This window comes from Oncorhynchus tshawytscha, linkage group LG27 (genome assembly GCF_018296145.1).
Source record: "Oncorhynchus tshawytscha isolate Ot180627B linkage group LG27, Otsh_v2.0, whole genome shotgun sequence".
In the NCBI taxonomy this organism is placed as follows: Eukaryota; Metazoa; Chordata; class Actinopteri; order Salmoniformes; family Salmonidae; genus Oncorhynchus; species Oncorhynchus tshawytscha.
Window position 1 is genome coordinate 4,867,501 of NC_056455.1, and position 21,727 is coordinate 4,889,227.

Consider the following 21,727-nt stretch of genomic DNA (forward strand, 5'->3'; position numbering starts at 1 on the left):
ACAACAACCAAAAAGTGTCAAAGATGTTAAAAACAAAACAGACAACAAATCCACCTGCTCATTCTACACTAGACAGGACCGTGTGCATCTCAGCTACAGTATACCTCTTGCTATGCCTCTGTTGCAGAGATCTTAGCCAACACTTGAAACATCTTTGTACGACTGACATCAAGATAATCTGCTAATTTAGCACCTAAGGTCCTGCAAGCAAGAATGACAACATAGTAGCACAATTTCGATCACCCTCCATTGACAGGACCTCATGAAGAATAGCACCTTTTGCAGCTGTTACTTTCAAACATACTTCTGCCGTGTAAAATCTAACCTGGGGTTCACTAACACTGGGTAACGTGGATTTCCTTTTTGAGGTAGCCATAAGATTAAAAAATAAGTTGAACCCATGCCTTTAATGCTGCTTTCGAGTGACTTCAGAAGGAACAACAACTGCTTCTACAGGTGAGTACAACAACAAGACACTTCACTGTCATTTTTAAGATTTATTTGACATCACCTGAAAGTGGTACAAAGCATTTTATTTTATTTTTCATTGTCCTTCCGCAGTGGTAAAAAAAAGTCACCTGTATCTGGGATGTTTTTTCTGTCAAACTCCAGGGGGGATTTTACACTTTACAAGTATATATTATTTTCTTTTTGCCAGTAAAACCATTGAGTCTTCTAAAGTGTCCTCGGTGTTGATGGTGGTGGTAATAGTGGTCCCAAAAAAGCTTGATGACACACAACCACTGTCTTCAGAAGTGCAGTTTTTAAGCAAGTGGACCATTTGAACAGCCAAATGAAACTCTAGTTTCTTTTTTAAATGCATAGAAAAAGGTTGAGAGGGATGACTGCTAGAAAAAAAACATACACAAACAATTTCAAGTCCAGATTTCTTTTTTACAAGAAGCAGACTGGGCCAACTTCAATGCCAAATTCCTGATTGGGTGCACCAACGTCCATAGGAGCGATGTCAATAATAGGCAGACGGGATGTTTTCGTTGTCTTGTAGTCGATGACTGTCTTGCCCCATGCACCGGTGTGCGACTGTGATGAGAAAATGAGATGAAAACAGCACAATCAGAATCCATAGTTGCATTTCCTGATCCATTGAAATCATTCCCTGACCTCCCCATTTACCCTTTCGAGTTATGAGGAATAACATCTCAGATACTATCACAAAGCCCGTCACATTAATCCCTCATCTGCTTGTCCTATACCAACACCATAATCCCAAAAGCCCTTTACAATTTCACCTTAACAAGATTACCGCTGCTCATACCCACAGTCTTACATCAACTACCTCTTCAAGAGGAGAGAATTCTCTCTTGAACCATTCCCGAGAGGAAGGATTCTTTCTAGAGAAGTCCCTGAGCGGACACAGGCTAAGATACTCTCTGCTGTATGTAACAGGAGGAAGGAGGACTCACCGTGCAGCCGTCCTCGGTGACGCTGTATGTGAAGCGGCTGTTGCCCTCGGCTCTGATCTCGATCTCGTTGGAGCCCTGGAGCAGCAGGGACTTCTTGAGGTTGCCGGACTGCTGGTCCATGTAGGCGATGCTGTTCTTGCAGTGGTATGTGATGTTCTGGCTGGCCTCAGTGGCCATAAGGCGCAGGAAGGTCAGCTGGATGTTAACATCCTGAGCGCTGGAACCCTCGCTGCCATACTCGAACTGTGAGGGAAAGGAGAAAGAGATAAGAGTTAGCATGGTTTGGAGTTAGCATCAAGGACTCATCATCCCAGAGAATGGTGCGATTATGGTCCTCTTTTCTCAACAAGCCCAGTTTGTGGCTCCGAGGTTCTCACCTGGAAGCCATCGGTCATTGCCTCGCCGAACCAGACGTGCTTCTTCTCCTTGATGTTCTTGCTGGTGTACCAGCTCTTCTTGGGGATTTCTGCCTCGGTGGGGTAGACGCAGGTCTCGCCGGTCTCCATGTTGCAGTAAACCTTGATGGCATCCTGGGTGCAGCCCTGGTCGGGGTCGATCCAGTACTCGCCTACATGGAGAAAAGAGTGGATCGCGTCAAGAATATCCAATGTGATTGTTGTTGTAAAGAGACTACACGGACAGCAAGACTCACCAGAAACTCAAAGAGCATGTGTCTACTGAAGACGTCTTTACACCCTATGCTAAAGCTTGACAGAACCAATACAGCTCCATGCTTTCCTCAAAGCCAAGCACTTTCTTGACTAACGAGGAGCGAGCAACTGTAGTCAAGAATGGGTCTATGACTCACCGCTCTTCCAGTCGGGGTGGCACATCTTCAGGTCTCTGCAGGTGCGGGCGGGGTTCTTCTTGGTGCCCTCGGGAGAGCGGATGTTCTCAATCTGCTGGCTCAGGCTCTTGAGAGTGGTGTCAACCTCCAGGTCGCGGTCGCGCATCACGTTGGCGTCGTCGGCGCGGAAGTGACGGAAGGGATCGGGGGCCTTCTCCTGAGCGGGCTGAGCAATGAAGCCCATGTCGAATCCACCGCCGGGAGGTCCGGGGGGGCCAGGGGGACCGGGAGGGCCAGGGGGTCCCTATATGTGGAGGAAGCAAAGGCCAACCAAGATAGGATGTAAAGAAGAATAAGAAGAGTACAAGGAGCAAAATATATTGATTTTTGAAGTGGTTGATGTGACTTACAGAGGGTCCCATCTCTCCAGAGCGACCACGGGGTCCGGGAGGTCCGATGGGGCCGGGCAGACCGCTCATACCATCCTTACCGGCGGCACCAGCAGATCCAGAAGGTCCCTAGTGTAGGGAGAGCCATAGTTTAATACGACAGTGTGGACTATCCACGTCATATTGTCACCAGAGAAGTGATCCACAGTCGGAACGTTGTGCTGATAGTTGTGTGACCGTTGTCGTAATGTAGGTCATACTCACTCTAGGTCCAGCGGGGCCAGAGGCTCCAGCAGGTCCTGACTCTCCAGATGGTCCCTATGGGCAGAAACAATAGATTTAGGTGCCTGTTATATCAAACAACAATATTACAGGGAGAAGGTTGATTTGCCCCCCACCCACCCACTTGCTAGGTTTTGTGATATCTCGGCTTCATGCAGATATATCTCTTCCCCTGTGCCTTTTGCGGGCATGTCCGAATCTAGCCATTTATGGTGTACTGCATGTGGATAAAGGGTAGACATTTCCCTTGTTTCTGCTGGAGTCACTTGTGTGTCGTTATTATTGTCGATTTGTAATCAGCAGGGGTACTCACAGAGGGGCCAGAGGGTCCCTGCATGCCAGTGAATCCTCTATGTCCCTTCATGCCTCTCTCTCCAGCCTCGCCAGCCTCTCCCTTGTCTCCACGAGCTCCAGCGGGTCCCTGGGTGAGAAAAGGACAGGTGTGTTCAGTATACCCTTTCCTCAGACTCAGAGTGGAAGAGTGGATATTGTGTTCCTCGTGATGGTTTTATGAGTCTGTGATGGAGTATACACGTACTGATGAGCCACGGGGACCAGCAGGGCCAGCAATACCAGCGGGGCCAGCAGGACCCTGAAGGAGAGAGAAAAAGAGATTATGACAATCAATTCCATTGATAATCCCAACTGGCATGTCATGAAGGCTATGTAGCTCAACTACTAGAAACCTCCAGTATATGCTGTATTCTAACAGCACTGCAAACAAAGCCCTCAACCCCTTCTACAGCCTTAACTAGTTTGCAATAGGCAGCCATTTTGAGGCTACAACAGTTTAACATGCAGTAAGGTCTCTGAACATTATCAAGTCTGAATTGCCGCCCAGTTATGTATTCCTCGTCATTCTAAGGGAGTAATGGTGGAGGATCTGGACACTTACAGACTCTCCACGGTCACCAGACTTTCCAGCAGGGCCAACGGGTCCAGGGGCACCAGGGGGTCCGGGGGCACCGGAAGCACCAGCGGCACCAGACTCACCACGCTCTCCCTATAGGCAGGACAAAGAGGAACAGAGACGGGCCAAGAGAAGATCAACCTCCTGGACATGATCCCAATACATTACAGTATGTGATGCCTATTTCAGCCATGCAAGTAGTTGTGTAATGGTGCCCAGTGTAGATTGTCTACAGTATACCAACAGGCTGGTTCCCAAAGTGAAGGGTTGAATCTGTCTTGAGGACATGTGTATGAGCAGAGCTCTCACCTTGGGTCCAGCAGCACCATCGCGACCAGAAGATCCCTCGTTACCAGGAGTTCCCTCGCGACCAGACTCACCGGGTGCTCCAGCCAGTCCAGGGGGTCCCATGGGTCCGGGGGGTCCACGCTCACCAGAGGGGCCACCAGGTCCCTGCTTGCCAGGCTCTCCCTAAAGCAGGAAACAGAGAACAGGGTTAGATCTCAACCACAACACGAGAGTAACCACGACTGAAGTAGAGCAATGGCGACTTAACTGTATGAATAAGCTACTGCAAGAGCATTGCACTTGTCGGCTGCCATCTTGGCAGAGCTAGCACAGAGGGCCTTTAGCATCATTGCGGCAGGCTTGTAGACTATCCAATCACTGCCTTATTGAAAAACTAGGGATCTCAACCATGAACTTAGTCTCCTCTGCAAAAGCCTAACAGCATTTAACGTGAAGTTCTACAACTAGCTCTCTACAGCACTGACCAGTTGTCCGGCGAGGCCGGGGAAACCGCGCTCGCCCCTCTGTCCGGGCAGACCAACAATACCACGCTGTCCACCAATACCCTGAGGTCCGGGAGTTCCAGAGGGTCCCTGTAGGAGAGAAAGAGAGATCATCGAGGCGTCAGACCTCAACTCCAGCGGCGTGTGTTACAGGTGTACTCCAAAAGGAGTATTCGTATTGTTCTGGCTTGTCAGTGTAGGGGTCAGAGTGTTACTTTGTTAGGGTAACGGTGACGGCCCTAACAAAGGGGTACTTACATTGGGACCATCTCCACCAGGCTGTCCCTTCTCTCCCTGGGCACCAGGGGGTCCGGCAGCGCCGAGCTCACCAGGACGACCGGCGGGGCCAGTCTCACCACGGTTACCCTTCTGTCCTTCCTTTCCACCAGGGCCTGGGGGTCCGGGGGGTCCGTTGTTGCCCTGAAAGAAAGAGGAGAGGATGGTTGAGTATGAGATGCAGCCCGAAGTTGACCGAATACACCAGTATCATTGGCTGTTATCAATGACCGTATTGTGATCAGCTACATGCTAAGCTAACGCCTAGCTAGATGCTTGTTTGGGCATCAGGCAATGCCATTGTGTCTTGGGTTGGTTGCACAATAATATGTTGTCTTGATAGTTGTGCTGTTGTATTGTGGGATTGCTGTTTTAAGCTGTCATCGAGCCGTTCGCTTGCTTAGTGTTAGCCTATGGTTGAATCTGGAACCTATGGCCACAGCCAAGGTATTGACTGGCATACTGATGGAGGATGGGCATGGTTCAGTGTGAATGGAATGGTGGTGGAGAAAGAAGTACTTACAGATGGGCCAGGAGGTCCAACTCTACCAGCAGCACCGGGGAAACCAGTGGCACCCTACAGAGAGAAAAGAGAGCCACTGGTCAACCTAGTTGTATCAGATTGGGAAGCATGATACTACTTTACAAACGCCATCTTTTACAGTCAGACAGGTGAGAGGATAAGATACAAAGCTACTTACAGGGGGACCAGCAGCACCACGGGCGCCCTTAGCTCCGGTGTTTCCAGCGGGACCCTGTGTGGATACAGCAGTGCTTCAGTCCGTAAGCAAGAGCAATACAAACACCTCTGTAATACGATGTATTACAGCGACGTACAGTCATGCATGCACACATTTTACATATGGGTCATCCCGGGAATCGAAACCCACTAGCCTGGCATTGCAACTGCCATGCTCTACCAATTGAGCTTACAGAGGACCATTTAAGATGGTCCAGGGTGGGTACCCAGTGGTCAGTCCCACGTGTTATACCTGAGGTCCAGGGGCTCCTGTAGGTCCAGCGGGTCCCTGAGCACCACCGTCACCCTTGGCACCGTTATCTCCAGCCTCTCCCTTAGCACCAGGCTGACCGTCACCACCCTGAAGGAGAAGAAGTAATTGAGTGAATGCAGAGCAGATTAGTGTGGCGGTTCATCTAGACTGGCTGCTATGGTAGGAGAAGCCCGTCTCATTTAATGCCAATGAAATCAATTTAGAATCGCCATAGTGTGCAAGATGTTGCGAGTCGTCATCTTGATTGACACCCCACGTCCGTTTTAATTGGCAACTGATTTCTGTGTGAATTGAGGCCAATTTCTGTGTGAATTGAGGACAGGTAAAGAGGTGTGTGTGTGTGTGTACTTACAGGAGGCCCAGCGAATCCAGCGGGTCCAGGGGCGCCAGACTCACCGCGCTCACCCTGGGAGAGGAGAAGGTTAGGGGTAGTCAGGTCAGGGGTGTGTTAAAGGTCGGGGACAAGCATCATATGAGTGTGGGTCAGTTCTCTCTTCTATACACCTTTAATTTCTACTTAAGTTTCATTCTTTATTCCTCGCTTTGGTGCTCGGTACATTCCGGGCACCATTTAAGCTTTTCTTCGTGCATTGTGGCGACGTGGTCTCTATTTGAAGCTTCAAGACTGACTCCCATAGAGAGAGGCCTGTGGCGTGGATGCATGGGGAGCTATTTGTTTTAGGTCTTTTTGTGTCATGTCTGTGGCGAGGTGGGAACCGGGTGGGACGGAGGTACTCACAGGTGCACCACGGGCACCAGAAGGTCCACCAGGTCCAGGAGCGCCAGTCTCTCCCTTGTCACCAGGAGATCCAGCAGGGCCGTTGGGTCCAATGGGGCCAGTCATACCACGGACGCCATCCTTACCACCGGCGCCATCAGCACCCTTGGCTCCTTGGTCACCCTGTGACACAAGAGCAGCTGAATTAGTACTGTAAGCTGTGGGTTATGCAGATACAGAGGAGAGCTTTTTCTGGACTCAGTCAAGTCCACTGTTAATGCAAGTGGGAGTTTGGATGGATCGGAGTGCCACAGAAGTATGAAGTCAAGGCCCACTGATGAACATGCATTTGGGCATGGAGGATGATAAGTGAAGGGTGGGACACCGGTACTCACTCTGTCTCCCTTCAGGCCTGGCAGACCACCAGCACCACGCTCTCCGGGCATTCCCTGCAGGCCAGGGGGTCCTTGGCCACCGGGGGCACCTGCGGCACCAGCCTCTCCCTTACCACCATCGTTACCAGCAGATCCTGGAGAGCCACGGGCACCAGCGGGTCCAGATGGGCCAGGGGCACCACGCTCACCGGGGAAACCTCTGTCACCCTGGGGTACGGAGAGAAGAGAGGGCATCAGCTTTGGTTCTGGAGCATCACGTGTATACAAGGTGAAGGATGTCATCGATACCAATGCTAATGTCTTTAGCCTGGGTCAGCTGGGCGCTAGTCTGTTGCTGCTTCAGCTGTTAGCCGTTGCCTTGCTTGGCTAAGTCGCTAGGCCACAGTGTAGCTGTAGCAGTCCATCACCCAGGAAGTGATGCCATTATTATTCTGGGATACTCACTCTGGATCCAGCGGCACCAGGGGCACCACCCTCACCGGGAAGACCCTAGAGAGAGAGAGAGAGAGAGAGAAGATATTAGAGACTACGACTAGAGATTTGAGATCTGCATTTGTGATGCTCAATGTTCAGCTGCGTCAAGTCCCAAATCTTGACAGGAAGTCAAGTGTCATGTAGTAATGAGCAGCAAGGACAAGGCATGGGGCAGCGAGTGACTACACCAAAGGTGCTGCAGTCCTGTAGTATTCTTACCTGCTCTCCGGGCTTTCCAGTCTCACCAATAGCGCCTTGGGGTCCTGGAAGTCCCTGTTATACAAAGAGACAAGTGAGAGACAGGTGAGGCAAGGGTCAGAGGTCCTGAAGTAGGAGGAGGTCTGCGATTGGTCAGGTGCTGATCATTTCCCATAGTTCAGTGCTGTACCTGGAATCCAGGGGGGCCACCGGCTCCCTGTTCGCCTCGTTCTCCAGAAGGTCCCTGAGGAGGAGAAGGAGGAGAAGAGTCGGTTAGGAAAATCAGTGTGACCGGCATAATGGTGGGTGCTACACCTTGGTTGTGATGGGGTTAACCCCATATCATGTAAGGAAACACAAACTGAGTGGTTTTGCAGTCTCCTAGGAGATTCCATGCTGGCTTGTATTAGTGATAGTGTTTGCTTGTGTGCAAGTGTGACGCAGTGCAGGTAATGCTGAAGAATGTTGTCCTCAAAGCTTTGGGGAGAATGGGAGTGAAGCATTGTGGGATGCTGGAGAGTGGAAGTGTACTTACGGCAACACCGGGAGCACCAGGAGCACCAACATCACCATCCTTGCCGGGAGCACCAACAGCACCACCGGGTCCCATGACTCCTCTCTCACCAGGCTTGCCACCCTCACCCTACAGGGGAAGACAAATACCCATTAGCTCATTTCCCATCAGAGAGCAATTCTGTATACTGAAACCTAGGTTTTAGGCTATGGACAACTATGTCATACATTGTAGTGAAGGCTGATGAGGTGAGAACGGCTCATAGGAATGGCTGAAATGGAGTCAATGGAATGGTATCAACCACATATGTTTGATACCATTCCATTGACTCCATTCCACCGCCATTATTATAAGCCTTCCTCCCCTCAACAGCCTCCACTGTATACATTGGGTTACCTCTCAATTTCAGATCTCATTTCTCGAAATAGCCCGTAAATGATTGTGCCCGAATAAGAGCAGCATGAGAGAGAAGGGTTACTCACTGCGGCTCCCTTAGGTCCGGGGAATCCCATGACTCCGGGCTGGCCTCTGGCTCCAACGGGGCCGGGAGGTCCGGGGCGACCATCTTGACCACCGGCACCCTGTCACAGGAGAGGGCAGAGTGTCAGTGACCACAGTGATAATCGGTGGAAGTAGCCATAGGTCATCAGTGTCTTTCAGTGTCGTTGAATTGGTGTCGTGAGGGTCAGGTGAATCTGTAGCTGAGGAACTTACAGAGGGGCCAGTCTTGCCATCGGGACCGGGGCTGCCAGGGCTACCAGTCATACCCTAGAGATGGGGGGCAAAGGTGAGAGGGCAAAGGTCAGGCACATAACAACCGTAACATAAGCACATAACATAGGCAGCATACACATCTTGACATGCCATATTAACATGAATATATTGGTTTCATGTTTATAGTATCTATTAGTTGTTGAATAGTAATCCAACAATGGTAAAGTATAACAAAAAGGTCCTGTGATCTGAGACCGGTCCCCTGTCTAACTCACCTTGGATCCAGGCATACCAGGCTCGCCATTGCGGCCAGGCTCACCAGTGTTACCCTTAGCTCCAGCAACTCCGGCACCACCACGCTCACCAGGGCCACCCTATTATGGAGGGAGAGAGAGAGAGAGATAGAAAGAGAAGGGTGGAGAGAGGAGTTTGCTATACTTAGCTATTGGCCATAGCATGTAGCAACGTTTGGAGGTGAACTGTGGTATATACATTTGAACATGTGTGTATGTTCCAGGTATATGTGTGTAGTCACCTTGGGGCCAGAAGCTCCATCAGAACCAGGGAAACCACGGCTACCAGGGGCACCCTGTAGGGGGCGACAAACACAACACAGGTCAATACCACAACACTGTCTGTCACTCCGTCAGTACCACAACATTCCTGATACCTCAGTACCATAACACAGCCATTCAGTAACATTACATTACTGCTCAGCAATCACAGCCCTCTGGTGGCCAAATTAGGTTATGAGCTAGCTATTGGTTCCAAAAAGAGATAAGCATTCATAAGTCAATGTGATTATTTATGTGATGGAATAGTGCTATAGATATCATCATTGTGTATGCATGTGCCAATACTAGCTGTACTGTGAGGAAGTAAGCAATGTATAAAAAGACTAAATGCCCAAGTTCTTGTGTAGCACTCTCCTACTGACCCAGTTCCTATAGTTGATTTAAAGCATTATATTGGATGGTTCGAATCATATCATTTTGACGGGTATGAGGCAGTAACGCAATGGTGGTTCTTTGGAATAGGAAGACAGTGGAGCAAGAGTATTGTAGATTTGGAGGACTACAACACAGTTTAGTAAGCCGGGGGGTGCTATTCTAAAAGTAGGAGATAGGAAGACAGTGAAAAGGAGATATTGGTCAACAGATTCTAACACCGGGCTAGTTCCGTTATTATAGCATACCTTCCTCCTCTCTCTCTCCTAAAGAGAAGGGGAAGGGGGGGGGGTGCGCCTACGTGTAAACGACAGGAGAACAGTATGATGAAGAGGGGACACTGTGACTATCTGGGTTACTTACGCGCTCGCCGGGGGCTCCACGGGCACCAGCACCACCGGGCTCACCACGGCCTCCTCGCTTGCCTTCCTCACCAGCAGGGCCGGCGGGTCCCTGGACTCCAGCGGGGCCCTGGGTAATGGAGAAGAAACAAGATGAAGGTCAGAGAAATGGAGGGTGGCAAGGCATTGTGCTGAGATGTGGATCAGTACAGTGGTAGAGTTCAAACACATACGGACTGCTGACTGAGCATGTGCGGACAGAGTACGTGCTATGGGTGACTTGGTGGATCGTATTTGACCAAAGAGGAAGTAAAAAGGTGTACTTACAGACTCTCCCTTAGCACCAGCCTCTCCTTTGGCTCCATTAGCACCAACCTCACCCTAGGTTGAAGAAATCAGAATCCACACTCAATGGTCTGTGCATTCTGACCAAGTTATAACATCAATATAAATTAAGATAACATATATTTATTTTACATTTTTTGTACAATATCTAGTGATGGAAGTCAGAGAGAGCTGGACTTACAGTGTTACCCTTGGGTCCGGGAGCTCCACCAGCACCCTGGGGTCCGGGGGGTCCACGGGGTCCAGGGAAGCCAGGAGCACCAGCAATACCAGAAGAACCCTGGAGGAGGCAGCAGAGAGACCATCATTATACTTCCTGGATTCATCATCACTGAGTGACCAGTCAGTGACAACAATATTGGCAAATAGACAAACCAATGACAACTAAAATGGCTAGTTCAGTGAGGAGTGGGGGAGGTGTCTACTTACAGGGGCACCCTTGGTACCGGGGGTTCCGTCAGCACCGTTGTTTCCCTACAAGAGACACAAACCAACGGGTTAGAGGGGAATGTCTCTCACAGGGACAGCAAAGTCTCCAACGCAGTCCAGAGGTGTATTTCACTAGAGGTTTCTAGAGCTGAGACTCACAGCGGGGCCAGCAGCGCCAGCGGGTCCGGGGTTACCAGCCTCTCCACGGGATCCCTGGGGTCCCTCGCCACCACGAGCTCCCTGGGCACCAACCTCTCCCTGTTGGGGTGAAGATAGGTCAGGGTAAGAACCTGGAACTAATATTGTACTAGTACTACTCTAAGTGCTACCCTACACAAGTACTACTCTAGTAGTACTACTGCTACCAAGTTAAGTACTACTGTATTAGTACTGTACTACCCTACTCCCTAGTACTTCCTTATGGTAGTACTGTACTATGCTGCCATTCAATTAAATTATGTCCACATCATGACCCCATATAAATCAATGTGACCTCTGACCCCACTTGACCCCTGTAGGGGTCATCCTTCAGATAAGCACCAACCCAACAACTGTTCTATAAAAGAAAGAGGATGATTCGTCACTTGGGGCAGATGTAGTTTGCCGCCTTTTTTTTGTGCTAGAATGGATGTAATGTATGTTTTTATCTCATCTACCTCTCCAAATACTGCCCCCTGGGAAAGAGCTAGAGGTGAGGGTAGAGGGTGGAGGATAGACAGTAAGAAGGTAGGAGGTATACAGGTGTGTGAACACAAATAGGTGCAAGTTGACATCTTACCTTGGCTCCAGGGCCACCGGGGAAACCAGGGGCACCAGCGGGGCCAGTGGGGCCCTAGAATACAAGAAAACAAGAGAGAGAGAGAGAGAGAGGAATGAGTTACAGTCTAAATGATGAATACTGCATAAGTGTGCTTGTGTACCAAAATGTTTCTGTTGATGGTTGTGTACTGTTTATGTGTGAATAGATAGCTGCCGTCAGTACTTACAGGAGGACCAGCAGCACCAGCAGCACCATCGTTACCACGAGCACCCTGCAGGAGAGAAAGATACAAAGAGAGAGAGAGAGAGAGAGGCACAACAGGGTCAGATGCAACTAGCCATCACCCCTTCAGGGTCCAATTCCAATATGGCTGAACTATAAACATCAATTGTAAACGAGCAAAATGGCTGACCCTTCAATGTCAGAATCCAACATGACACTGTAAAACGAAATAACTGACACACTGAGTTGTAAGATCATGTGAAATATGGCTTTCTACTGAGGCCAGTATACAAGGCTGTACAATGCTTATGTTCCACAATATAGGGCATTCAAGTAAATCAGGTTGTGAGGCCTTTTGTAGATTGAGAGTAAGAATGGTTGTTTCCAACAAATTAGCCCTGGACTGATCAGTAAACATCTGAAATATATGCAAAATGCTTGGGAAACGAGATGACCCTTGAGCTACAGGAATAGTGTCTCTCATAACTATGTTGTGATGGTGATAGTGCACCCCTTGTTTATGGTTACAGGGGGTGGTGTAAAGTACTTAAGTCAAAATACTTTCAAGTATCTTGACTTTTACTCAAGTATGACAATTGAGAACTTGTTCCACCACTGGTTCCTGGGGGTGGTTTTGGGGTTGACTTACAGCAGCTCCGTTGGGACCAGCACGGCCTCTCTCACCAGGCAGACCACGGGGTCCCTAAAAGAGAGGGACAGATATTGGCACGGTAAGTAATCATGGCTGCCATTCACATTGCTACTGTATTGCAGAATGCTAAAAATGAGTGTGATCTTCTCTCTACACTCATTTTCTTGTGTAGGACTGTTGACAAAAATGGAGGGTGGGACTCACCATGGCTCCAGCGGCTCCGTTCTCCCCGGATGCACCACCCTCTCCCTGAGGAAGGACAAATGGACAGGTCAGTGAAGGGAGGTTGAGCGAGGGGAATTATGTGGGATTTCTACATTAGCAGGAGAGATGGACGAGAAGGGGTCTCACCTTGGGTCCAGCAGGGCCAGACTCTCCCTTAGCTCCGTCAAGACCGCTGAATCCCTAGAGAAGGAAGTAGAGAGAGAGATGGAGGACAATATTAGAGGGGAGGAAAACAGGGCAGATTGTACTGCTGCTATTTGGGAAGTAAAGGCTGATGTTGACACCATACACTGGTCCAAGATCAGTTTATTGTGCAATCCCCTTCATGATTAAGGTTAGGCATGGAGACGCTTAGCTGATCCTGGATCTGTTCTGGAGAGCAACATCTACCAAGACAGTTTGGGGGTGCGGTGACTCACTCTGTGTCCCTTGATGCCGGGAAGGCCGGGGGTTCCAGGGAATCCACGAGCTCCCTGGAGAGAGAGAGAGAGAGAGAGGGAAAAAAAGATAACGGGACATGTTATCAGTGCAGTTGATGGCTTAACATTCCTTGAAGTATATGAGATGTCTCATGGTGTCTGACTATTAGGTGCTATTGCTCTTGAGACTAACGTTCTAGACTGAGTGTATGGACGAAGTATGGAGTGACATTAGAATGACATTGTGACTCACCTGTGGGCCGGAAGCTCCACGCTCACCAGGGCGACCAGGCTTGCCAGACTCACCCTGGATGGGAGTAGAGGAGGGTAGGAAGGAAGGAAAGAGTGGGATGGAGAGGAGGAGACAAGGTGAGGAATAAACGATGATCCAAATCCATCCCCTTTATGAATATCTTACCCAGAAATTGTCCTGGGACATAGGTTGATTTCAATTATGGATATCTTGGTGACTTACATCATCTCCGTTCTTGCCAGGGGGACCAGCAGGACCACGGGGGCCCATGGGACCCTGTAAGAGATAAACCCCTGGGTGAGAAGGCTGTGTATATGTGTGTGTGTGTGTGTGTGTGTGTGTGTGTGTGTGTGTGTGTGTGTGTGCGAGAGAGAGAGTTACCTTGATATGAGAAATATTATTACAATTTGTCAGTGATGGAAATAATCTAGGATCATCTGTCATTCATCTAGAAACTTGATTACCTAATAGGTAGTTAAATCAAAATACTACCACGAGGGGGGGGCACATTAACATATATTGGTGACCCTGTGACCTTAGTTGACTCCATTCCAAGCATCAGGATAGAGCAGGACCTATGCAGCAGGTAATGGGTGGTTTAGTAGCCTGGAGGTTGTTTGGAAGTAGTTTTTTTAAGTGTAGTCATTGTATGTTGAGCTATTTTTCTGCTTTTTGGCATTATATTGCCCTGCAGAATATGGCGTAGAATTTAGCTCAAAGTGTGTGTTTATGAGGGATTCAGATACTGAGGTGGTGGCGTATCATTTTCTGGAATATTCCGGAACGAGATACTCACAGAAGAACCAGCCTCACCAGGCTCACCAGGGGGGCCAGTGAAACCCTGAGGTCCCTATAGGGGGAGACAAAGAAATCATGTCAGACTGATGTTCATTCATCCAAAAAAAAACATGGTTTAGTTTTTTTGACAACGGGCAATAAGTCCTGTGGGTAAAACATTCCCACGGTCATTATAGTTATCGAAGACTGAAACTGAAAGTTTAAAAAAAAGGAGAAAAAAAAATATATACAAATAGTCAACTAAGTAAAGCCAATGACAGACTAGCAGCTTACTAAAATGAAAAATAAAATGACAAGAACTTAACAGATACTAAATAGAAATGGTCAGGAACCTATCAAATTAAACCAAGTTAACATACAGCCATATATGCTTAAAAAAACACACACCTACAATTAAACAACTTGAGAGCAACTTCAACTCCCATCATGCGATTCACCTAGTCATAAACGGACCTCTTTTTTGACCTTTGACCCGAGGTCTCTTCCCCTACATGACAAATGTCACTTAAACAGCTAGAACACAAAGGGAAGGGATACTTACACTTGAGCCAGGAGGTCCTGGGGGACCACGGGGACCCATGGGGCCCTGTCAATCAAAAGGCAAAGAAACGATCAGTAAATTATTGACCAATCACATCAGTCTTCCCATTAGAATATATTTGAGAAGGAGCCAACTGACCAAAGGATCAACCAAAGGTTGGGTGGGCGAGGGTTAAAGTCCTCCAAAAGTATACATTCTAATGCTCAACAGTCGCACCATGAAGAGTGATATTAGAATAGTGGCATCAGTAACCTTTCAAGGCATCTACACAGTGGTAACAGGGGAATTGATGCTATTATTGAAGTGACAAAGTAGGAAGAGTCAAAGTTTATGCAGATATCTCAAACATGTAATGCGTGGTGCTAGTCGTTTATGGAATATGGAAGTACATAAGATTTTTTATGGGATAGTATTTGTTGTGCCATATAGAGTACCACAGAGGCCAATTTGCAGGACTTCTGCTGAGCACAAATCTCTCATGGCCACCGCGAGTAGGTGATGCAACTAGGCCAACAGGCTCTGTGTCGTTTTATGCCCTTACCATGGGGCCGGGCATGGACATACCACCGCCGCTCTTCTCATCAAAACCACCAGACATCTGAGGGGAGAAGTTCTATAGGGAGACACAAGGTAGAGATGTGTTACAGTCAGTCAGTATTGGGAATCATGAGAACAGTACAGTGATCTCGACATAGAGTATATGGATGTGCCTAACCCGGCTAGAGAATGCAAGGCACTAGGCCTGTCCATATCAATGACAGATCTGTTCATATCCATTACATATCTACAGGGTGACTACCTCTCTGGCGTTTCCTAGCTGTGTTAGGCATTACCTCCCTGTCCACTCCTGGCTGGGTGCTGTCCACCTGCCCTGGTGCTGAAATACAAACTGCACTGCGCTCTAACCAGGATAGCTTAGTACCACACCTCCCGTGCTCTTGCCTCTACTCTTTTGGGAGGTTTATCATTATGATTTGGAGATTTCCATTCTGAATAGAATAGCACAATAGTTCCTGTTGTATTCACTGCGCAAACACTGTATTTGGAGCCTGTCCAGACTACATGGAGATCAGTGAGGTTAAGATATGTGACATCATAAGAGGGTGTTGGTGTGATCTCCACCCAGCTGTCAGACTTAGCCACTTTCTTCACTTTCTTTAAATCTAAGTTACTAACCCCCAACAGAAGCTGCCCCTAATCTCTGATCTAGGATCAGTTTCCTCTGTACAACGCATAACCGTTTAACCATTTGACCTGGGTCAAAGCTGACTCTGGGTCAGTGCTAAGGAGGCTAAACGTCCATCTTGGCCTGAGAGACTTACTCCGCCAAGACCAGGGGGTCCAGGGGGGCCTGGGGGTCCAGGAAGGCCGGGCTGGCCGGGAATACCATCGTTGCCGGGGAAACCAGCAGGTCCCTGCAGTAGAGACAAGAGAGAGAAGCTGGTTAGTGATGAACTATAGTGAACAGGGAAAATGGCTTTGTTGTTATCTATGGGGGATAAGGCATCAGTGAAGAGTGACAAGGGAAAAGCTAACATAGGCTTGGGTTTGGGGTGAACTCGAGGCATATAGGCCCCTAGTATAATACAAGCAAATTGATGGGTCATACCTGTAATACCTTCAGATCACTTGAACATTAGTCAAGTTATCAACCGGTCCTTCCATACATCAATCTATCTCTTTGTTCATCCAACCATATAATTATCTACCAGTCTGTTTGTCAGTCCATCCATCCATCCAATGAATCGGAGATGAAATGACACGCATGGTCTCAGTTACAAGACAAGTACCTTAAGTCATGAAGATTGGAACACCACACTGTACCCACTTCAAGTACTTGGTTAGGGCCCAACCAGTCACTGTTGCAGATATTGTGAGCACCACATTATTCTTCAAATTCATTTGAAATGGAGTAGAACTATTCAAGATAAGAAATTGTATTTCTAGTTCAACGAATGCACAATATACCTGCATATACTGGTGGCCCAATACAAATCCACACATATCTCAAAATACTAGTCACCAAATGGGTATCTAGACAGGTTGGGCTTGGATGAAGGTAAAACATCTATACCCATTGGAAAAACATGAATTGAGATTTAAAGAAGGAAGATGGTGGTCGACTATTTAGCCAATTAGCTCCTCTGGTAAACTCCAAAGACTCTGGATGTACAGGTTTATCCATTACCTTCGATTATAATCTAACCCCATGTCAGACATTACCAACATAAAAAAACGGAATCTACTAATAGCTAATATCTTATGGGCCAAAACTCTGCTATGAGTACTAACGAGCTAGTACAACAGTCATTATGAGTGATGTGTGCAAGATGCTAGGCCTGTCCTTTAAAACTGAGACAAGAGGCACGCAAGTCCAAAAAGACACCAGAAACATAAGGGCCAAATCCTAACCTTGGGATATAGGTGCAAACCTTTAACCTCCACACACCTCTATCAATGGAGGATTAGTGAAAGGGCTGTGACTTTAACGTTTTGCACGCATCTCATGTTTGTCAGGTTTTGGCCCGACAGGAAGTGAATACAAAAGCATGCTAGGAATAAGGAAGTGAAACGTACTGGCTCTCCCTTGGCTCCACGATCACCCTGGGGTCCCTATTTGACGGGGAAACAGCAGCATTAGGTTGTGGTTGCACTTGAAGATGTGGTTCTTATTGTGCCATGGCCTTACTAGTTTTGCAGTGCAAGATAAAATAGTTTTGTTGCAATGATGTATTTATAATGAATCAACAATAAAAATAAAACATATAAAAGTACACTTTAAACGTTAACAATAATATCAAATCTAATTATAATAGCCTTATCTAATAGTTAATAACAATAAGGATCATAATTTCATATTTACCTCAACCTTTGGCTCCTGGAAGCCTATGGTAGCAACAGAAAAACAACAATTAGATTCAAATGTGAAATATCTGAAATAGTCTGAACAGTAAACAAATAAAATATTTGTAGGGTGCATTTAAATTGTACATAAGGCCAATGTTATTAGATTTAGAACTAATAGGGGACGACAATGTCTGAACTAGGCCTAGTGAAAATGTACACAAAGTCCCAATTTGAGACTGGGTCAAAGTTGAAAGGAAGGCCAAAGGTAGTTAGGAGGTGGCAGTGGCACCAGACTGGACATGCACATTATATGTGCCTGAAGCACTGAATAGTATCCCATCCCATTTCGGAGGAAAAGGGGGAAAAAATGACTGGTGTGATTGGAATAAAGGTAAATCCAAGTTTATTCCTCATTGGCCATCCATAAAATGCTGTCGAACCCCTTAAAAGTACAAGCCGAACAGTCCCTCTGAAGCCTCGAAAAACGAGTCAAAACTGATTCTGAGAGTGCCTGCGCCTGTAAGGTAAACTTCGTGAACGTTGCGTCGGGAGGAAATCGGCGTACCGTCGTCGGGGCAGATGGGGCAGCATTCGTCGTGGGGGATCACTGGATTGGGGCAGTCGGATGTGTCCTCGCAGATAACTTCGTCGCACATGACGGTGCCGCTGTCGCACACGCAGATCTGGCATGGCTCGGGTTTCCAGACATCTCTGTCGTTGTAGAATTGACCGTCCAACGTACAGCTGCCGGCGGTGCCTGAGAAAGATGCAGAGATGAAATAGTTTAGAACGCTTGCCTTCAATGTCGACCTAGAAGGCACGGATGCCCATGTGATGACACCTTGACCAGGTGATGCATACGAAAATGTATGTACTCACCAAGTCGCTCTGGATAAGAGTGTCTGCTCAATCAGCGTTCCCTAACTCCAGTCCTTGATTACCTCCACAGTACGCCTTTTCGTTGTAGCCCCAGACGAGCTCATCTGATTTCATTCATGTGAGTTAGTCAGCGGAAACAACAAAAATGTGTGCTGGCGGTGGTACTCATGGACTGGAGTTAAGAAAAGCTGCGCTAAATGACACATGTATTTGTAATGCCTTGATTGGAATGAACAACAGGGCAGAAGGCCTGGGAAAAGATTAAAGTGAAGTCTATTTCCTACATTTATGTTGACAAATATTTTTGAAATATAAAATAGGGGTGGGTATAATTTGTGGTACGTTCCAACAGGAATATGTTACAAAAACGTCGTAAATAACAAGGTTGCCAACAAACAACGTTTTCACTCAGTATGTTTATTCCGAAAAATGTCTGTCCTCACTCTGGTAGCCTATGGACAAACATTAAGAAATAAGCTACGTGGTGAGTTGATGCCTATTCGGCAGCTAGTTAGCTAAGTGAATTGATCATGCTACTTTGTATGCGTTGTCTTTTGGCATCCTGTTTTTGGAACAGATTCCTGTTTTAACTATCGACAAATTATACCCACCCGCAAAATAGTAAGCCCTGAGGGGTATACTACAAAGTAGGATCAATTAGTTACCCGGATAACTTACTAAAAATTCTGAAATAACTTATTGCTTTTCTGCATCATTAAAAAAATTAATAAGTATTTGTTTATTTTATTAAAGTTAGATGGCTAACTAATTGATCCGGCTTTGTAGTATAATCATCAGGCTTGACTACCTCTGAAAATTTGTTTTGAGCTTGAACTAGGCCTAAATAGCCGATATTATATAGGTGGCGAATTTGTGGTCTTCGTTTAGCCGTTGGCCCGACTACCTGTGTCCAAACCAGCAATGTTGGTCCACAGGAGTTGCTACAATTTGACTGTAGAGGGCGAAACAGTCAGTGGAAAAGGTCCACGTTGTCAATGCTGTCCTCCAAACGCTGCTGAAATAACTGAAAACTATCGGTTTGGCAACCACCAGCGTTTATACCTCAGTGGAAAGTTTCCGAAGTCGGAATGTGTTTTCAATTATTTAAAAAAAATGAAAGGGAATGGTAGGGGGCGCTTCGAAAACATTGAAATGTTGGTGGAGTTGCATTTCAGAACCACATGGTGGCGCTACAGGGCCGTAGAGCGAATTTGCACATCTGTACGCCCCAGATGCAACTAGAAACCCTATACTCAAGTGTAGGGTGACACCATACAGCCAATAACTTAAAACGGATTTTATGTAGTTTGTCTATAGGTAATGCATTTAGGTTCTTATACTTTATCTCTATGTTGAATACACTTTCTGTAAGTAGCTACCTATGCCAAATAACTGAGCATGAAACTATTCAAAGGAAGTTGCGCACGATGATGCTTTGTCCTCTCCTTCAACGTGTAGGTCACTGTATTCTTTCCACAAAAGTAAAAATATACCTGTGATGAATGACTGTATACTAGGATATATTCCATTGAGAAAAACTCGAGGCTCAAGATTACCCTCGTTCAGGATTGACCCCGTTCCTTTTCTACATGGCTGACATTTAGCCTCGGGCTATGAATTATTCCTCCATAACCAACTGAATAACTTTATCCTTTATTTCCAGACTGTTGAGCCATACAGGCCCATTCAATTCCACTCAATCCAATGGGCACAGAGTTGGCATGCCATGTAGCCTTCCCCTCTATCCCTTACATGCGTTGAAATATTTCCAGCTGTTAAAATGTACCTCCAGGGCATCAAATTACGAGTGGAAGAGAAAGCCTTGGAACCTGTACCAACTCGTTCCAAAGGCACGCGCAATCAAGCGTGAGAAGGCCCACAAGCAATGATGCGCATACACTCTGCTCAAGCTGCAAGAGGTAGGCTATCCTTATGAATCCCACACACAAAAAAAGAACAGTTAACCAGTCAATAAACATTTACCACAGATAAAGAATAGAAATGTATCCCAATTTGCACATGAATCAGAATGGCTTAAAACCACCTTTCTCCTTCAACCCAGTCTTTCCATATCAACTTCGTTAAGACAATAGATACCAGAGGCAAGGATAGACTCAGAATTGACACTTACGATCGTCCTCGCCTTGTCCTCTTGCCAAAAGCACTGTTGCGCTGAGCAACAGCGCTAACCGAATATCCACAAAGCTGAACATGTCTAAATATTAGACATGTAGACTCTTTGAGGCGAGGGGGGAAGTTATTTTTTCCGTTAGACTCCAATCATACAAGTAGGGTCCAGTCCTCTGTATTTCCAATCCAGACCCCGCAGAAAACTCCCTACTGCCTATAGAAACTTCTTGCCCTGCCTTTTATATTCCAAACTTTTGGGGAGGTGCTGGCCACACCAGCATGCTCATGTTCATTAAAAAAAAGTCCCTCCTTCCATCAGTGGAAAGGGGGTGTCGTAGACACATTTTTCACCTTAAAGTCTCAGGAAACTTGATATTTTTTAGAAAAGGTGGAGGTTTTGTAAAAAACCATCCCTTATCCCGGCTTAGACAGACGACAGGCCATGACATCCAATAGTCTATTGGCGAGGAGTGCCCGGATAGCTAGCTCACTGTCGGTAGATTCTTCAGGGTTGCAATTAAATAGAAACGAGCTGTGCACAGGAAAGGGACTTAAATTATGTGCCTTACCCCACTTGTGTGTTTCCAGGCAGATGTTATTTTGTTGTCAATATTGAATGCTTTGCAGTTGTAGCACAGTCTTACTTTTACGCGTAAAAGGTGCCACATCAACGTGGACACTACATTGGGCATATGCACTGTTCCCTCAGGAGCTGTGGTTTCGTTGCCATTTTATTATTCTGTGGGGATGGATTGGCTGTTGTTTAGCAGGCCTGTACATCTGTGTCTCGGCCTAGGATATTTCTGATCGAAATGTAGCCATCGGAAACGTTTGCCTACATTTTTTGTTTAAGGTGAAATTGCTTATCGATTGAATCCAGATGTGAGAGACTATCGAATGTATTCCTAAGACTATTTTAGTTTTTGTAGTAAACGTGGTTTGAAGTTCTATGACCGATCATATTGGGAGAGGTGTGCAGGCTTTCGATAACTTATTGCATGTCAGCCAATCGTATCGATAAGGATCTTGATTTGATGAAAGGATGGCTGCTAGG

General features: G+C 47.0%; 1 protein-coding gene across 1 annotated transcript in view; it reads right to left on the minus strand.

Moving 5' to 3' along the window:
• The window catches only part of LOC112225909 (collagen alpha-1(I) chain), a 21,175-nt gene extending 285 nt beyond the window's left edge, over window positions 1-20,890 (minus strand). The window contains exons 1-47 of the mRNA XM_024390040.2: window positions 20,675-20,890; window positions 18,230-18,421; window positions 17,681-17,703; window positions 17,395-17,430; window positions 16,140-16,232; window positions 15,359-15,430; window positions 14,818-14,862; window positions 14,275-14,328; window positions 13,701-13,754; window positions 13,479-13,532; window positions 13,226-13,279; window positions 12,933-12,986; window positions 12,786-12,830; window positions 12,579-12,632; window positions 11,934-11,978; window positions 11,726-11,779; window positions 11,107-11,205; window positions 10,948-10,992; window positions 10,700-10,798; window positions 10,501-10,554; window positions 10,196-10,303; window positions 9,421-9,474; window positions 9,161-9,259; window positions 8,886-8,939; window positions 8,654-8,752; window positions 8,193-8,300; window positions 7,848-7,901; window positions 7,679-7,732; window positions 7,430-7,474; window positions 6,986-7,192; window positions 6,612-6,773; window positions 6,225-6,278; window positions 5,852-5,959; window positions 5,561-5,614; window positions 5,383-5,436; window positions 4,842-5,003; window positions 4,566-4,673; window positions 4,102-4,263; window positions 3,778-3,885; window positions 3,421-3,474; window positions 3,196-3,303; window positions 2,865-2,918; window positions 2,622-2,729; window positions 2,233-2,515; window positions 1,802-1,992; window positions 1,425-1,667; window positions 1-1,041 (exon numbers count right to left, since the gene is read on the minus strand). The exon at window positions 1-1,041 is cut by the window's left edge and continues 285 nt beyond it. Of these exons, the coding sequence (XP_024245808.1) occupies window positions 895-1,041; window positions 1,425-1,667; window positions 1,802-1,992; window positions 2,233-2,515; window positions 2,622-2,729; window positions 2,865-2,918; window positions 3,196-3,303; window positions 3,421-3,474; window positions 3,778-3,885; window positions 4,102-4,263; window positions 4,566-4,673; window positions 4,842-5,003; window positions 5,383-5,436; window positions 5,561-5,614; window positions 5,852-5,959; window positions 6,225-6,278; window positions 6,612-6,773; window positions 6,986-7,192; window positions 7,430-7,474; window positions 7,679-7,732; window positions 7,848-7,901; window positions 8,193-8,300; window positions 8,654-8,752; window positions 8,886-8,939; window positions 9,161-9,259; window positions 9,421-9,474; window positions 10,196-10,303; window positions 10,501-10,554; window positions 10,700-10,798; window positions 10,948-10,992; window positions 11,107-11,205; window positions 11,726-11,779; window positions 11,934-11,978; window positions 12,579-12,632; window positions 12,786-12,830; window positions 12,933-12,986; window positions 13,226-13,279; window positions 13,479-13,532; window positions 13,701-13,754; window positions 14,275-14,328; window positions 14,818-14,862; window positions 15,359-15,430; window positions 16,140-16,232; window positions 17,395-17,430; window positions 17,681-17,703; window positions 18,230-18,421; window positions 20,675-20,756 (4,350 nt within the window). The 5' untranslated portion in view covers window positions 20,757-20,890 and the 3' untranslated portion in view covers window positions 1-894. The remainder of the gene's footprint in view (window positions 1,042-1,424; window positions 1,668-1,801; window positions 1,993-2,232; window positions 2,516-2,621; window positions 2,730-2,864; window positions 2,919-3,195; window positions 3,304-3,420; window positions 3,475-3,777; window positions 3,886-4,101; window positions 4,264-4,565; window positions 4,674-4,841; window positions 5,004-5,382; window positions 5,437-5,560; window positions 5,615-5,851; window positions 5,960-6,224; window positions 6,279-6,611; window positions 6,774-6,985; window positions 7,193-7,429; window positions 7,475-7,678; window positions 7,733-7,847; window positions 7,902-8,192; window positions 8,301-8,653; window positions 8,753-8,885; window positions 8,940-9,160; window positions 9,260-9,420; window positions 9,475-10,195; window positions 10,304-10,500; window positions 10,555-10,699; window positions 10,799-10,947; window positions 10,993-11,106; window positions 11,206-11,725; window positions 11,780-11,933; window positions 11,979-12,578; window positions 12,633-12,785; window positions 12,831-12,932; window positions 12,987-13,225; window positions 13,280-13,478; window positions 13,533-13,700; window positions 13,755-14,274; window positions 14,329-14,817; window positions 14,863-15,358; window positions 15,431-16,139; window positions 16,233-17,394; window positions 17,431-17,680; window positions 17,704-18,229; window positions 18,422-20,674) is intronic.
• Between the last annotated feature and the right edge of the window lie 837 nt (window positions 20,891-21,727).